This window comes from Monomorium pharaonis, chromosome 5 (assembly GCF_013373865.1).
Source record: "Monomorium pharaonis isolate MP-MQ-018 chromosome 5, ASM1337386v2, whole genome shotgun sequence".
NCBI classification, from domain to species: Eukaryota; Metazoa; Arthropoda; class Insecta; order Hymenoptera; family Formicidae; genus Monomorium; species Monomorium pharaonis.
In genome coordinates this window covers 13,591,804-13,609,865 of record NC_050471.1, presented here as the reverse complement: position 1 = coordinate 13,609,865, position 18,062 = coordinate 13,591,804, and the positions used below count along the sequence as shown (strand labels likewise).

At 42.4% G+C, this 18,062-nt stretch overlaps 2 protein-coding genes across 2 annotated transcripts; both read left to right on the top strand.

The window, feature by feature from the left end:
• Nucleotides 1-7,209: 7,209 nt before the first annotated feature.
• On the top strand, nucleotides 7,210-15,139 carry LOC118645666. Its single transcript, XM_036287263.1, has 2 exons — nucleotides 7,210-8,345; nucleotides 8,425-15,139. The coding sequence occupies exons 1-2, from the start codon at nucleotides 7,225-7,227 to the stop codon at nucleotides 10,997-10,999; spliced, it is 3,696 nt and encodes a 1,231-aa protein (XP_036143156.1). The 5' UTR covers nucleotides 7,210-7,224; the 3' UTR covers nucleotides 11,000-15,139.
• A 1,349-nt stretch (nucleotides 15,140-16,488) lies between these two features.
• LOC105832421 lies at nucleotides 16,489-17,694 on the top strand. Its single transcript, XM_012673338.2, has one exon. The coding sequence runs from the start codon at nucleotides 16,489-16,491 to the stop codon at nucleotides 17,692-17,694; it is 1,206 nt and encodes a 401-aa protein (XP_012528792.2).
• Nucleotides 17,695-18,062: the final 368 nt, after the last annotated feature.

The following is an 18,062-nucleotide window of genomic DNA, read 5'->3' as shown; positions in this document are numbered from 1 at the left end:
AGAGGGGAAACCGACGCGCTCTCCGCGGCAGCGTGCGCAACAAGCGATACGATTGGCGAAAAGAAAGAAGAGAGGGAAAGCTCGCACGGGCAAGTATAAAAGATCGCGTTACGAGCGCCCGAGAGCTTTCGCGCGAAAACGTTCATGAGGCAAACACCTCACGCACTCGAGATTATCTTTCCCCGCCGAATGCGAGTAGGCGCGCGAGTGTTGAGCGAAGGTTCCGCGGATTCGAGATAGTTAGTGAATCCCGCGTTAAGATTGCATAATCGGCCGAATGCTAGTAGGTGCGATTCGTACTCAAGATATAAATTCACGTTTACACGAATGTGAAAAAGCGTCGCGTACGGGGTTTGTGAACAGAGTCTTCTCGAAGAAATTGAGATTCGTTTATACAAATGTGAAAAAGCGACGCGACCGGATACTTATGTGATATAACTACCAAAGTTAAAATAAACTTTTGTTATTTGTTGAACAGAATACGTGTCTGTGTAATTCACTTACCTGATACATCCTGGGTGACCGAGGAATCCCTGGTGACCTGAAAATAAAAATCCTGTTTAACAAAGAGACCGCGGGTAAAACGACCTATAGGAACATAAGACTTACCTAGCGAAGTTCCCGTGGGACGACGGCGATCCTGGAGACGATCCTGGGCGACGACGGCAGCACCTGAAACAGAGAAAACATAAGATTAGTGGATACATTGAACAAAGCGTTGAGTGTTGTGCGCGTCCTCGTTGGGACATAATCTCAAAGTGGGTAGCGGCCCCGACGGACACGAGCTTGGCGTACGTTCCAGTGTTCTTGAGACGGGGACTCACACGGGAACAAGATCCCTTGCCACTTGAAGGGAAATAAAGAGGCTGGCGACTGTGGCGACCTGCAAAACAAGGTTTGTGAGTCATTCTTTGTCCAGTTCGTTATTCGCGTCTATCGGTTTTCCGGTCACAACGGCACTAAAGTTTATTCGCGCACTGATTCTACATGATTATTTCTTTAACTAAGTGACTGAGTAACTAACCGCCTGGGTAACTGTTTGGTAACTGCACTAACTAACTGCTGCTCTTCAAGATTTGGTATTATATATACGGAGTCTTACAGAGGGAGGATCCAGATGTAGATGGTTCAAATATTGTAATTGGTAGAACTCTTTTTCAGGATTGTGTGATGGGTGAATTCTAAATTTTTTTTATTGAAGAAATAGTTTTTCCTTTTTAACCAATCATACGTTGAGTAATCTGTCGAAAGTTTCTCTATTTCCTCTCACATTCTTTTAATTTTATCGAAGGAATCCGACCTATCGCGTAGGTTATCTTCCCTTCGGGTTTAAAAAGATACATAATTCTTTATCGTGCTAGACATGCTACGATATGGTTTGCAGATGGAAGAAACGGTTTTTTTTTGCTAATGTTTGGATTCTTTAGTGCTTATTTTTGTGAGGAAACGTGAAACCTTGCTTCGAACCCGAGTTTGTTTTTGTATTTCTACCTTCAGAATTGATTGTTTGTTGACTCGATATTCAAAAGGAGTTGGAATTATCAACTTGGTCGTTTCGTCCATCTATGTTTGTCGTCACGTTTCTAATAGACTAATCCTAGATGCATAAAAAATTATCGGAGACCGTTGAAACGGAATTTCTTTTGTAATCTTATTTGTTTCTCTGACGAAGGAAAGTCGTGGAGTCTGCCGGACGTAACATGTGTTTAAATGCACCGTGTCCAAATGCACCATGGCCTTTTGAACCGGGCGCAAAAAATTGTGTCTTCGGGTGCAAAAAACCGGGAGCTTCGAGGGGGGTGCGGGGATTCCTTACTGGTAAAGGGGGGGCGTCATTTCACCCCATCACCAACGTGATGCCCTTTCCTTTTATCAGTAAGAACTCCCGCATCCCCCTCGGAGCTCAGTTTTTTTCATCAATCCTTCCCCCCCACACTTCCGAGCTTAAAGTGAAACTTACCCTGCGACTTTCGTCGCGTTGGGAGATACTCTTCACGTAATCCATATGTATTGTGACGTGGCAGTTTCACTGTCACGGCGCGCAGCGTCCCTCCCCCGTCACAGGCTGCGAGTTCGCGCCGGACGGAGAAGCGAGAGCGAATCGGGAAATCTCCCGGGGGAATCGCGATGAATAGGGAATAAATAAACTAAATATTTTGCGTTTCTTTTCGGTAACTCGGCGAGCGCCTCACTGCATCAACAGCCCGGAATCCGGAGGAAAGGCAGCGGCAGGTGCAGAAAAAAGGGCCAAGATCCCGCGAACCCGGATGACAACAGCTGAGAGTGAGGGACGTCCGCCGAAGGGGCGAGGCAAGCGGCGGGTCGCGAGCGAGCGCATCGAGCCACGCGAAAGCTGGGGCCGTCGGAAGGAAAATCGACGTCCCGGCTGGCAACCGGATAACGGCGAGCACCATGGAGGCGGCAGCGTGGAGGCCGGGGCTGCGGAACTGCCTCCGCGGAATGCAGGACCTTCCTGCAAGAGTCGGAGGGCAGCAGGAATCGTCGGTAGACGCCGGAGGTTGCCGGCGGAAAGTTTTTATCTTCACAGGGGGGCCGTGGGGCACCCGGAAGAATGAGCGCGCTCACGGTCCTGCGGGTGCAGGACTGCTTGCCCTACGGTGATTGGGGCAACGTGATGCGCGAGGACTGGCGCGCAGCCCTTAGTGGGGGGTCGCGGCATTGATTGCGAATCGACCGCGATCCCCCGTGTTTTTGCGTGCGTGCGGTCTAACTGGGCACTTGTCGCGTCTTCGCAGTATCAGTCTTCGGCGATATAGCCTGCGTACGAGAGCGGAAAGAGCGAGGCAGAGCGGGTGCCGAGAGAACTGCAGCCGGTGACGGAGAGACAACAGCAGCCAGGAAAAGTATCGGTGAGGTGGCCCAGTTATTTCGTCGTGATCGTGTTTGTGAAGCCACTGACCGGCGAGCCTTCTTGTTCTCGTTTTGCGTCCGACACGCGTTGGTGTTAGTGTTGCGTCAGCCGCGGGGAGGCCTCGCGTTTTTGGTAAATTGTCGGACTCAAGCGGGCGGTATCGCGTCGTGTATCGTGGCCTAAGAGGAGAGCGGATTTCGTTCGCGATTTCCCCAGGAAGCAGTAACCAAGTGCGCCGCAAAGCCCTCGCCCGTGCGAGCCGCGTAGCGGTTCTGGGAAATATAGTCCCCGCGGATATCATGCGTGTGCGTCGTGAAGCGCGAGTAATTTTGTGTGCTGAAGTCGGTTTCGGAGAGAATAAGCGTCGCGGGCCGGATACCGTGGTCACGATCTATGGTTACCGGGATTGTCGGTCCATTACGCCCGCCCGAAAAAGTGTATCGCGCAAGTGGAAGGTCGTGCCCGCGCGCTACCGGATTAGCGAGGTCGGCGAGTCGGCGTACATGTGCGCCCCTACTCGTTTGGCACGTGATATCGTCTCTTACGTCGCGATTTATAGACTTTTATTTTCCGTTCTAATATTAATTTTCTTTTCTTTCAATAAATCTTATTTTTGTTACTGTTATTCGCTGCGTTAAAATTTGCTTTCCTGTCGCGCTTTCGCGTAGCGTGTGCCCCTTTCCTTGACTCTGCCCCTCTGCCGTTAGGAGAGCTAGCCGTTTTTTTGCGCGAATCAAGGTGGTAGTCAGTGAGTCTCGCTAATTGACGTGTCGTCGAGCACGTCTGGTGCCCAACCTGGTCGTTTTGCGTCGCCGAGATTCGCGCGTGAAAAGTTAGACGCTCGGGCTGTTCCAGACGACGGTATTTTTCTGTCGCCCCGGTTTATCGTCGTTGTCGCTACCTTTTTTTTTTGCTCGCAGCTTTTCCCCGCGCGGAGGAAAAAGTCGTGACAGTATATACGACTTTGTTGTTGTACTGAGAGCGAAGAGATCTAATGGTATCTCTGATCACTATTAAATTTTTTTAAATTTTCTAATCTTGATTCGATTCCAAAAGATCTCCCCTTCCCATTTTGGAATCACTATTACAAATGAATTTGATTACGATGATATGGTGACGAGTCGATTGATGCACAAGAACACTTTGCATTCGCCAACGAAAAAACGTTCGCGTCAATAGCGTAACATGTCAGTAGTTAAGACTAGGCCGTTTCTAACTCGGGAGCTCCGAGAGGGGAGCGGGTGTGCGGGGGGAACTCGTAGGCGCGCGGGGGCATGACGTCACGCGGATCGGGGATCTCGCGGCGCGGAATTGCTGACGCGGGATTTTCGGGTCTGCGGCCGCGGTGCGGGAATTGCTAACGCGGGATTTTCGGGTCCGCGACCGGTAGAGGGGGAATCGGGGTCCGCGACCGCCGCCCGCCGCCGCCCGCCGCCGCCGCCGCCCGCCGCGGTACTCGCGCTCTCTCTCTCACCCGCAATCTCTTTCAGCAACCATCGCCGCGGTGCTTGCGTTCTCCTTCTAATGAATTTCTCTATCTCGCTCGTACGCGATATCTTCAACCATACAGTCTTATCTCTTTCTCTTTCGTTGCGTTCTTTCATACGCAGTCACATATATACGCTCCCGTCCATCTTATCTATGTACCTCCTACCAAGTTCCGCACGCCATTATACCGCAAAGGCATAGGGCAGAGAGAAAATAAGTTAGAATAATTATTTATGAATTTTTTCATTTATTTATTTCATAACGTATCATATACAATATTTGCCTGATGTATAAGTTCACAATCTACGAGATTTTTTCATTTATTCGTTTTGTAAAGCATCATATACAATATTGTCGGATGCATAAGCCAATAACTCGCAATCTACGAGACACGTCTTATCATATTTTTCATGTAATATCTTTACAGCATCACTTTTATTAGTGACATGATTTTGACGTAAAATAGTAACAAATTGTTTATATTTTTCGCTAACAATATAAATATTTTGATGCAATTGATAGCATACTTGTTCAACACAATCTTCCAGTTCTAATAAGAATTGTATGGTTGATGGTTTCATATACATACTAGTATTATATAATGTTAACTTTACAATATTTTCTTTACGTATATTTACGAGATCTATAACTAAATCGTGAATCGAAATTCTTGAAGAAGGTACAGCTGCCTGCATGAGTTGCACAATATCCGCACGTCTCTCGATGAACGTTTTCCATATCGCATAAGTCAGGTGTAGGTGACCTATGCGACTTTGGTTGTCACCAATCACTAATTCTACACAGGGCATAGATTCCACCCTGATTCCGATGTCCAAATATTTATATGCTGTAGCAGTCAAAGCATATCTCCTTCCCAAGATGCGCGGAATATAGCGCGGCTGCGATAATGTTCTGTAAAAAGAATACAGGGAATTAGAAATAAGAGTGCAAATAAATGTAGAAGAAATATAGAAGAAAAAATTTAAAAATTAAAAATACTTACGGTTTATCACACGCTTCATTTTGCTGGATCGGAACGTAATAGTTCATCCTCGAAAAGTTCGTCGATTGTAATAACGTTTCAGAAACCTTTGCTGTCCGGTAATAAACGGGTACCGATGTCTAAACTTTTTTTATACTGTACACCTCTCCACATACTTCAATAAGAGTAGTGGGAACAAATCCCTTATTTGATATATATTTTCTGATGAGATCATTAAAATTCGGAGAATGCAAATTTTACAAAAGCGCCGATGTATGGCAGCTGCGATGTAAAAATATGCTTTAGGCACGTACACAAATTATTTGATACATATTTTCTGATGAGATCATTAAAATTCGGAGAATGCAAATTTTGCAAAAGCGCCGATGTATGGCAGCTGTGATATAAAAATACGTTTTAGGCACGTACATAAATCATTTGTTATATCTTCTGATGAGATCATTCAAAATCATGCATTCGAAGAATGCAAATCTTACAAAAGTGAAGCGCAGATGTACTAATGCTGATATGACAGTGCTTCAGTTAAAACAAAGAAATGATGAGAATATATATAACTGGTCGAAAAGCGCATGGTATAACATTTGATGATTCGAACGCGACGCGAAAGTGATTCGAGTGACGAGTGATAACTGGTTAGGAAGCACATGGTATCACATTTGATGATCCGAATGCGATGCGAAAAGTGAATTAGCGCGACATGAAAAATGAATGATCAGTTTAATGATCTGGAAAACTTTGTAAATGATGTAAATAATGAAAATTTTGTGAATGAGGTGCTTCAAATGGATGATGGCAACGTGATGGACGTTATAGATGTTAACTTTGATGTGATAGATGATGAGGATGAAGAGAGTGTAGTATCTGAGGACAGTAATTATACAAGTGATTGCAGTGAAGAGTTTAATGATACCATCGAGAAACATTTAACACATGCGGAAGTGAGCGTGATAACTGCACGTACGAGACATTGTGCAATATATTTTTATTATACTACAGGTGGTACTTATTCAGCCTGTGCCGAATGTATCATGCAAATAGCGGACACAGATTTCAACATAATGCATGCCTTCCGCAAACATATAACTGACGCGTTTGGTAGGTTAGACGGTAAATACTGCTCGAATTGCAGACAGCCTATGTTTGTGTTGATTCCGTGTAATATGTGTCCAGTGTGCACACATTAAAGACTTTTAGTATAAAACTACATTATTACAACATGAATGACGATATCGTAGAAGATGCCATTTATGTTCTTAACAATGATGATGATTCCGAAAAACGAAATGTGCAGAGAATATCACCAGTGCAATTTCTACGTGATCGAGAACTCGGTATACGCGGAACGCATGAACGCACCGTAATACAGGAAGTTTACATACACGACCAATTTGTTCATAACTGGCCTCATCATATGAAGCACAAATTATATAGAGAGTTACTCAATTCGGTTGACACCGATGATAATGAATATGATATAGCAGAACAAATCGTAGAAAAGACTCAGGAATGCTGTTACCATCTCATTGAGATACCAGCAGGTGTTGGAAGGTATATCGAAGTGATAGCAATAACGTCCTACTTTGCTTATGATACTGAGAATCCCTATGTAGAGAAAATGCTGCGTACTTACCAGGAATTTTCAAATCTTTTGAACAATGATGAGGATGAATACGTTCTGTCTGAGCAAGAGAAGGAGATACGTTTTTATATTCGATGTGAAAGACGAAGCAAGCTAATGCAGTTTGAAATTCAAGACAAATTTCGATTCTGCATTAGGTGCTACGAAACTACATGCGAGTGTCCTGTTGAAGATTGTATGGTGTTGTTTTAAAACAGTAATAAAAAGACAACAGTGATAAAAATGGAGAATAATTTCGAGCAAGTGGAACGCGAGCTGTTGGAGCAAGCAAATGGAGTCGCTAACTTGGGCGAGTGTTTTATGTGGTTGCAGCGATGCGACGAATTTATACAACAGCTTGAGGAACATAGCCGCATCAAGCGTCCTCGGCTTGCCGTCGGACAGAGACAATCGTTGGTTGCGAGGATTGCGCGACTCGAGAGTGAAAAAACATTATTACAAAGACGTTTTGTACATGTAGGCGGTAATTACGCGAGCACTAGTAATAACGCGAATAAACTCGTGTGGCGGGAAATAGATGCAGCGTTCGAGAATCGCATTCAGACAGGTGCAGTGATAAATACAAACTATATTGAACCGCGAACGTTTTTAGAAGACGCAGGCGGTATAGTGCTCGAGCGAGTGCGGGACGCTCTAGAGGAACACAACAGTGTGAAAGTAAACACTGCGTTTAATGGTGTGTTTGTAACGGGTGATAACCGTGAAAACAAAAGTATAAACACTAAAAATTGTGAATTATTTCAAATGTCAAATTTGGACGAGTGGTATGAGCGACGCGTTATCGAGCCCACATTAGCATCACTCGAAGAGTTTCAAGAACGTGATAGCGGGTGGGCGCTATCGCGAATTCTCAATTTGACTCTAAATATAAATAAGTATAATCCTCTACACGCAGGGTGTCACGTGACGTTACCGCGAGAAATAATAATGAAACGTGCGGTAGTGAACGTTAATTCAAAGGACAATGCATGCTTCGCGTGGTCAGTGGTCGCTGCGCTATACCCTGCCGAAAGAAATTCAGAAAGGGAGTCATCATATCCGCATTATACAACAGTTCTAAAGTTTAACGACATTGCGTTTCCCGTTACACTAAAGGATATAGGAAAATTTGAGAGTCTTAACAATGTATCGATCAACGTCTACGGGATCAAAAAGGAAATGGCGATGCTAAAGATTCTTCCGCTGCGACTCTCCAATGACAAGAAAGAGAAGCATGTCAATTTATTATACTTGCAAAATCTGCGCGAAGGCGGCGTGGGTCACTTTGCTTGGATAAAAAATCTGTCCCGTCTCGTTAGCTCCCAACTGAATAAAAAGGAGCACAAGAAATACATTTGTGATCGGTATGTATACTATATTCACATGCAAAAAAACTTTCATGATCTAGCAAAAAAGTAATTAAAATTTTTTAAATTTTTACAGGTGCTTGCACTATTTTTCGTCTTGCGAGAGGCTGCAATTACATGATGTGGACTGCCAGACGATGAACGACTGTGCTATCACACTGCCCGCTGAAGACAACAAATGGTTAAATTTTCAGAACGTAAACCACAAGGAACGAGTGCCCTTCGTTGTCTACGCAGACCTCGAGTGTGTGCTGCGGAAGACACAACACAATGCAGAGCAAGCGTCGTACACATATCAACAACACGAAGTATTCAGCATTGGATACTACGTGCGATGCTCTTACGACGACGCGTTATCTACGTATAGGTTTCGTCGCGATAAAGATTGCATCACGTGGTTCACGAAACAAATTGAAAAATTAGCGCATAATGTTAAAACTCGTTTATCCACTAATGTCCCCATGGAAACGTTATCGAAAGAACAATTGGAGGCATACCGTAGCACGACGCGGTGTCATATCTGCGATAAGCCGTTTGCGCCAGACGATACGCGAGTGCGCGATCATTGTCACTTGACCGGTCGTTACCGCGGTCCAGCACATTCTCTTTGTAATCTAAATTATCGAAATGTATCATATATACCAATTATTTTTCATAATTTATCTGGATACGATTCACATTTCATTATTAAGGAAATAGCCACTGCGTTCAAAGGAAAGACCGACATACTCCCCATCACGAAAGAAAAGTACATTTCTTTCACAAAACATGTCATAGACACAGCCGATAAATTAAATCCACACAATTACATAAAACTACGGTTTATAGATTCATATAAATTTTTAAATACTAGTCTCGAAAAATTGGCATCGTTTCTAGGTAAAGAAAAATTAAAAATTGTACGTTCCAAATTTTTACACTTGTCTGACAAGGATTTCGATTTATTGACACGAAAAGGTGTATTTCCGTACGAGTACGTAGATTGCGTGGACAAGCTGCAGGACATATGTTTACCGCCGCGCGAATTATTTTTCAGTTCCCTGACCGGTGATACTGTATCCGAGAGCGATTACGCGCACGCCGAGAATGTCTGGGAGCGATTCTCCGTTCGAACGTTGGGTGAATACAGCGATCTATATTTGAAAACGGATGTGTTATTGTTAGCTGACATTTTTGAAAATTTTCGCGATAAATGCTTAGAAAGTTACGGTCTCGATCCAGCACATTATTACACTCTCCCCGGATACACGTGGGACGCTATGTTAAAATATACAAAAATTACTTTCGAACTGCTTACTGACATTGACATGGTAATGTTCATCGAACGCGGTATACGTGGTGGCCTCAGTCAATGTTCAGGCAGACATGCGCGAGCCAATAACAAGTACATGCAGACGTACGACCCATTGAAACCATCTTCATATCTTATGTACTTTGACGTCAATAATTTGTACGGATGGGCAATGTGTCAGCCACTGCCCTATGGAGAATCTCAATGGGTCGAAGATGTCTCTAATTTTGACGTGTGTGCGATCGCTCCTGATTCACCAACGGGATACATTCTCGAAGTTGATCTCGAGTATCCCCGAGACCTTCACGACGAGCACACTGACCTACCTTTCTGCCCGACGCGCGATAAACCGCCAGGCAAGCGTGAATATAAACTTTTAGCGACCTTGTATGATAAGAAACGTTACGTCATTCACTACCGCAACATGCAGCAGTGCACGCGTCACGGTCTTCATATCGCGAAGATACACCGTGTGTTAAAATTCGCACAATCTCCATGGCTCTGTAAATATATAGAGTTAAACACACAATTCCGAACCATCGCTAAAAATGATTTCGAAAAAAATTTGTATAAACTCATGAACAACGCGGTGTTCGGTAAAACAATGGAGAATGTGCGCAATCATGTTGACGTTAAATTGTTGACGACATGGGCGGGGCGGTATGGTGCGGAGACAATGATCGCGAAACCAAATTTTCATAGTCGAAGTATTTTTGCAGAAAATTTAATCGCCGTTGAACTTAAAAAACTCGAGGTAAAATTATATAAGCCGATTTACGTAGGTATGTGTATCTTAGATATTTCTAAGACGTGTCTATATGAATTTCATCACGAATACATGCTACCTTTATATCGTGACAAATGTAGAGTCATGTACACCGACACTGACAGTCTCATATACCTCGTCGAGTGTGAGGATATTTACGAGACGATGAAACGCGATATCGCTAGGTTTGACACGAGCGATTATCCAGTCGATAACGCGTACGGTATGCCTCTTGAGAATAAAAAAGTTCCGGGTCTAATGAAAGATGAGAACAATGGTATAATAATGACCGAGTTCGTTGGACTTAGAGCAAAGATGTATGCGTTGAAGGTGGATGGAAAGAAGGATACGAAAAAGGCGAAAGGTGTCAAGAATAGTGTAGTAGCGCGAACCATAACGTTTGATGATTACACCCAGTGTTTGAGAGATGAGATCGAGATGACGCGTCGCCAATCATGCATAAGATCCAAGATGCATGAAGTATACACGGTGTCCGAAACGAAAATTGCTTTGAGTCCGTACGACGATAAGAGATACCTTATACCCGATTCAGTTGAAACGTTACCATGGGGACATTATCGAATACCGCTATAATATTTTATATTTTATATACACATTTTATAATTTTACATTATAATTTCATTCATATTTTTATGTAAAAGTATTAATAAAGTACAAGTATTAATAATAAGAATGTATTAAGGATAATGGAAGGATGATAAAGAAATCTCGCATAATATAAAATTAATAATGTATTTTATGTTTATACGGTTACATTGTACTTTTATGTAAATATAATAAAAACAATTTTCATATGGATTAAATAACATTGCTTTTATGTATCCATGAATTATGCGCTTCATCGAATCCCAACCACTTGACATAAACCTCGTCTCCTTTTCTGCGTAATATTTTTTCAACAAGATACACGTCAGGATTTGCAGCACGCTGCAGCTCATATTCGTAGAATCCTCCAGCGACAGGTTTTCCACAGGAATCTTCCAGTACATATGTCGCAGGATTGGTACGCTGTACTTTGATAATTTTAAATATTTCCGTAGTCCAATTTGGTGTATAGCCCTTCTCAAAAACAGTTTTGAATTTGCTGACGCGCACCGAGTCACCTACTTTAAATCGCGCGGGTGCTGCAATTTTTATGTGACTGTACACAGTGGTTAAGAGTTTTTTAGCGATTGCAGGCGTAACATCGATGGGTCGCATGCCGATAGTTCGATGCTTTCGTACATTGTAATCTGACACGAGACGTGGCAGCAGATCAAGCCATCTATAATTTCCATTGAGTGTAAATTGTTTCCACATAACGTTCTTTAATGTGCGGTTAAAGCGTTCGACAACTGATGCTTTCATTATGGAGTACGTAGAATAATGTTTAATATCATGTTTTTTTAATAGTTTCTGCACGTTTGCGTTATAAAATTCCTTTCCTTTGTCTGTTTGAAAATTTTTCGGACATCTTTCATCTTTCCGAATTATCTTTGCAATCGCAATAGCAACTTCGCTACCACTCTTGGTCTTAAGCGGCACAGCCCATGCATGCTTGCTCAGCACGTCGATAACGGTGAGTATGTAGTGATAACCTCGGTTAAATCGCGTGTAAGGACGCATCTCAACCACGTCCGCCTGCCACAGGTCATCATATCCGCGAACTATGACATGTCTTCGAGGAAAATTTCTTCTCGCCGGAGCATGCAACTCCTCAACCAGCAATTGTTTCTCAGACATGTTTGGAGTATAATATGTAAATGACACATATATTCGATGTATTGACTTTTTTACTCTGCACGATGAGTCACCGCGTCGAGCTGTCTTTGAAACTCGTTTAACATATGAGCTGTAATTTCCACTCTACTTTGAAGTGTCTCAATCTTCCTCTCGATTTCATCCTGTCGATCCTTTAAAATTTTCACGGTCTGCTGCACGTATCGTTTATTGGCTGCATCAGTATCGTCTACAGGCAGCGCTACACGTCGAATTTTGCGCGACTTTGCATCAAAATCAGTGGCAGTCATGCAAAGAGCGTTATCGCGCACGTAATTTCTGACTAATCCACTCCATTGGTAGTATGGTTCCGCACCACCTTTTCCAAGCGATGTTCCAAACTTGTTGATTGACATTTCGATGTTGACTAAATGGTTTGTTTCATGCAGTTTTAATTTATAATAAGACCAACCTCGCGAAGTTCTTCAATAATTGATAGAATCTCGTTGTCGTGAGCATTGTGCCCTGCCTGGTGTGAGGCCTCGAGCAATCGAAGGCGATCCACAAGCTCGTTGGGATCATCCCAATGAACATAATCGATTTTGTTATCATTTAATGTAATAGCGCTCGGTATACCTTGTCCAACTTTTACGTCTGTTACTAAAGGCGCAATTATATTTTTGTATTTAGACCCTTTGTTGCCCATTACTTGATTATGTGCAATATGCCCGCGCCTATATGCATTTGTTACCAATAGAATGTTTTTATAATTCTGCAGGTCATTATTCGTGTACATGTTGGGCATTTTCATGAAAATTAATTCGTACAGACCAGGTGTTCCCACATATATTTTACCATCTATGACTATGCTGTCATTCTTATGTATGTCGATGCGTTTATCGCATGATAAATCGCATATGATAAATCGCTATCATGTAATATTTGCGATGTTTCATTCAAATTAGTTGGTACAGTTTTTGATCGTCTCATTTTTTTAACAGGAGTAGAGGTCATTATAGAATTGTTAAGCGAAGCGTTTAATCGCTTTCGTTTCGGTTTTGGTTCTGAGTATTCGTCTTCCCCCGAAAAGAACGATTCATTCTTAATCGGATCTGATACATTACCAACGGTGTTTTCAACAATCTGTTTTAATGGTTCGATAATGGGCTTAAAGTGTCTCTCCAACGCCATCTCTTCTTGCACTTTACCCGCTTTCAAAGCGCGATATTTTTTGCGAATTGAATCACTCGTTTTCGCAATCTCTTTCACAATCTTCTCACGATTCATACTGTTATCTGTGTTATCCATGTTGAGAAACGCTACTTGGTCAACGTATCGAAAACAACTAACTGCTTTATGGTATTGCGAAGTCATTAAATCCTTTTCGATACCGTCCATTAGCGAGCGCACTATCCTTATCTATCACTAAAAATCCATACTTTTGTTGCCAACAAGTATGACATAAATTGCTAAAATCCTCGTAAGACATATCGGTATTTACATGATCGTTGTACGCATGTTTTAGATTAGTACCATCCTGCTTGAATAAAATTAGCAAATTCGCATTGTCGCGTATAAGATGTTTCGGTATCTTTGCATACGTCTGACAGAGATAGAAGCAGTCGACGTCCACGTGTCGCCCCATTGCAAAGTAGTCTCTTATCGTATCTTGCTTATCACACGCCACGTCATCAAAGATAAAAATGGAATTCGGAAACGCTTCACTCGGCTGAATGACATCACAGTTATTGGAGAATGCAAAATAACTAACTTCTTCAATCGGTGTCAATAAATTTTCCAAATATCGATATTTCGGTTGTTGTAATGATTTCGAGTACACATACACATTCTCAAAACGTACTCCATGCGGACTTTCCAATAAGCTTATTAATACGTTTGTCTTGCCACAATTTGACGGACCGCAAATTATACCGCGTATAGAACTCGGCAACATGTTTCCATGTCTCCGTATCTTTCGTTCGGACATTATCCTGTCATCGAAATTTGTTATTTTAATCGCTGGTGAATGTTGTACGAACCGTATATTTTTCCCCTCTCATAAGAACTGATAAAAATTATATTAAGACCGATCTATTTATAGAGACGCGCCGAGCAAAATTGCTCAGTATGTAAAATGTTTCTCATATTGTCACATCCCTCTGATATACTCGATTTGAGCGCCGAACAGTTAGAATTCGTATCGAAGCCTATTTTGCTACGCGTGTGTGGCAACTATATCAAACACGTGTGGGATAGGCTTCCGGAACATATAAAGACTGATCCAGAGGTTCAAAGCTATCGTCATTGTTACGAGCATTATAATCAATCGTGGCAGCAGACGCACATCGACGGCCCCGCACTGTTGATAAAGAATTGTCGCGAATGCCAGCGGTAGGTCGCGGCTTGTTAAATCGTGCGATAAATGCGCTTCCTTTTGAACTGCATATACCTGGATATCAATTTTGCGGTCCGGGTACTAGGCTGAAAAAGCGATTGGCCAGAGGCGATCGGGGTATTAATCCGTTGGACGTGGCGTGTCGCGAACACGACATTGCGTACTCCCGGAGCAACGAACTCACCGACAGACACGCAGCTGACAATATACTCGCTGCGGAAGCGCGAAAACGCATTACAGCGAACGATTCGACTTTTGGAGAAAGAGCTGCTGCAGCCACCGTTTGGGCAGCTATGAAGACTAAGATGAAAATCGGTATGGGCTTGAAAAAGAAAAAAAGAGATAAAAAGAAAAAAAGAGATAAGAAGAAAAGAACGAGTAAACGAATACTTCCGGTAGCGAAACGCGGAGGTGTTTTACCCATTCTACCGCTATTGGGAGTTCTCGGGTCGTTGGTCGGCGGAGCGGCGGGAGTTGCGAAAGTTGTGAATGATAACAAGGCAGCGCAGCGTCAGCTGAAAGAATTGAAACGTCATAATCACGTCATGGAAGGTCATGGAGTTTATCTCGCTCCATACAAACGTGGACAAGGAGTTTTGATGAAAAGAAAAAAAAAAAAACGTCAAAAAGACGTTAAAAATGCCGAAAGGTGTAACTACCAACATACAATTATTACAGCTAGCAAAACGTATGCGCATTCCATACTTTAGAGGAATTTTTATGCGTACGGCATTACCAACGGCTGGAGCATATCGAAACGAGAGTGGTATTGTAAATTTAGATAATGCTGAAGGATCGGGTACACACTGGGTGGCATACGCAAAGAGGGGAGATCGCGCTATATACTTTGATAGTTTCGGCAATCTTAGACCGCCGAAAGAACTGGTGCAATATTTAGATGTAAAGCGGATCGAGTACAATCACACGCCATACCAACGTTACGATCAAAGCAACTGCGGTCAACTGTGTTTGCGTTTTCTCCAAACAGTTAATAATCAATTTAAAGACTAACATTGTGCAATTTAACTCAGTATTCGTTTCAATATGTCACTGACGTTTACGCTAACCGGCAAGAGTAGCATCCTCGCGGTAAGCTATTTTCCAGCCGTAGATTTGAGCGATGGCGATTACGAGCTCGGCCTCACAGATTTTGAAACATATTATACCATACCTAATGTAAATTCATCGAATAACAAATTTTACTATGACAAAGACGACAAGGAAATTATGATTCCGGAAGGATCGTATGAATTGCGTGATATAGATAGATATTTGAAACGCGCAATTTTACAATCTCATCCCGATGTTGCGGGAAAGAGGACGTTTCGCAAAGAAAATGAAGACGAGAGCGAATATCCGCTGGTGATTCGTGCTAACAATAATACAATGAAGAGCGAGATTATGTGTGCCTATCGGATAAATTTCATTAAACCTAACAACATCGGATCGCTGTTGGGATTTTCATCGCGTCGTATTCTTGAATCGCGATTGTGGCATGAATCGGATGCACCTATAAATATCATAAACGTAAATATTATTCGCATAGAATGTAACGTGACTGCAGGTGCGTACAGCAACGACAAGTGTGTACACACGATACACGAATTTTCACCGAGGGTGCCACCAGGATATAAGATATCGGAAACACCTGCACAGATCATTTACCTTCCAATCGTCGCACGGAGCATTACTGATTTGACGATTCGCATTGTGGATCAGAACGGTCAATTACTCGATTTTCGCGGAGAGGAGATTACCGTTAGATTACACGTACGAAGACGATAACGTGAGATGCTCGTGTTGAATGAGCAAGTGAAGGACACAATTTTTACACCAATCAAGAATATTCGACCGTGTGACATAAATTGTACGACAGTTAAAAATATTCGATCGTCTGATAAAAAGAAACTCTCCGCGTCAAACGTTGAATTTTTAAAATCATTGGGATTCGTCGTACGAAATATCTAAGATGTCTAACATCTTGAACATTGGAGGCGAGCCGATCTTTGACGACAGCATCGTCAAGATTGAGACTCATACGTACAATCCGTACGCCAACACCACTTTTGGATACAGCGATGAAATAAGGATACCTATACAACAGCAGGATTTATACACGTTACCATGTGAAAGTTTTCTCTACGTCGAAGGAAGATTGGTGATGAAGAAGAAAGACGATAAGGATAAAGATGAGATAAATCTCGGAAATAATTGCGTGGCGTTCATGTTTGATGAAATTCGATATGAACTCAACGGCGTGGAAATTGATCGCAACAGAAACGTTGGAATAACCAGCACTCTCAAGAACTATGTATCGTTGTCATATGACAAAGCAGTAATTATGCAGAATGCAGGATGGGAATTTTCGTATAACCTACCGGAAGGATACTTCAACTTTTGCGTACCGCTTAGTGTATTATTGGGCTTTTGCGAAGATTACAAACGCGTGATTGTTAACGCTCGTCACGAATTGATCTTGATACGAGCGCGCAACGATAACAATTCTATCGTCGGAAATTCTACGGCTCAACCGGAAATTGAATTATTTAAAGTGCAGTGGCGAATGCCGCATGTTACGTTAAACGAAGTCAACAAATTATCATTGCTGCGAGCTTTGGAGAGTGGACAATGTCTAAGTATGAGTTTTCGCTCCTGGGATCTGTATGAGTACCCTTTGCTGCAGAGTACGACGAAACATTCATGGGCTGTTAAAACTGCAATTCAGCTCGAGAAACCGCGCTTCGTTATCTTCGCACTGCAGACTGGTCGAAAAAATATCATGTCACAAGATGTTACAATCTTTGACGACTGTAATTTGATCAACGTAAAACTTTATCTAAACTCCGAATTTTATCCGTATGACGATATGAATTTAGACTTTCGTAAATCTAGATATGCAATTCTGTATGACATGTATCGACGTTTTGGTAAATCTTATTATGGATATGAGTGTGAAACGCTGCTCAACGTAATCACATTCCTGGAAAAAGGACCTTTTGCGGTCATTGACTGTTCGCGACAAAACGAATCCGTCAAGAGTGCTACCGTAGATGTGCGCATAGAATTTGATTGCAAAGAAAATGTTCCCGCGAATACTACCGCTTATTGTCTCATTTTACATGATCGTGTAATTGAATATTGTCCGTTGTCCAACGTAGTGCGCAAAATCATGTAACATCAAACTGATAAAAACTGAGATATTTGGTATTAAAGTACAGTCTTGAAGAGTTACTCATAATGATCGTACCGACATTTGTGGATCTGCAAGGATTCATTGTCGATAAAAAATTTATCGTAAAGGAAGTGGCGGTACTGAGAAAAGGATTCGTTCTCACGCATTACATTTTTGCTAGCCCCATGCCATGGCGTGTTCTTACAAAATCCGACAAGTCTTGCGCTTCTTGGTTGATTGCATATCATCATGGATTGCAATGGAAAGACGGGATGATACCGTACAGCATGGCGAAACGTCTGATTACATCTGCAGTGTGTAATACGGAAGATGATGATGACAGAAAAACTATCGTATACGTTAAGGGACTT

Excerpts from the sequence above, each read along its gene's own strand:
- LOC118645666 (XM_036287263.1), top strand. The coding sequence starts at position 7,225 with ATGGAGAATAATTTCGAGCAAGTGGAACGCGAGCTGTTGGAGCAAGCA. Across the intron at positions 8,346-8,424 it reads AAGAAATACATTTGTGATCG|GTGCTTGCACTATTTTTCGT; the intron begins GTATGTATACTA and ends AAATTTTTACAG.
- LOC105832421 (XM_012673338.2), top strand. The coding sequence starts at position 16,489 with ATGTCTAACATCTTGAACATTGGAGGCGAGCCGATCTTTGACGACAGC.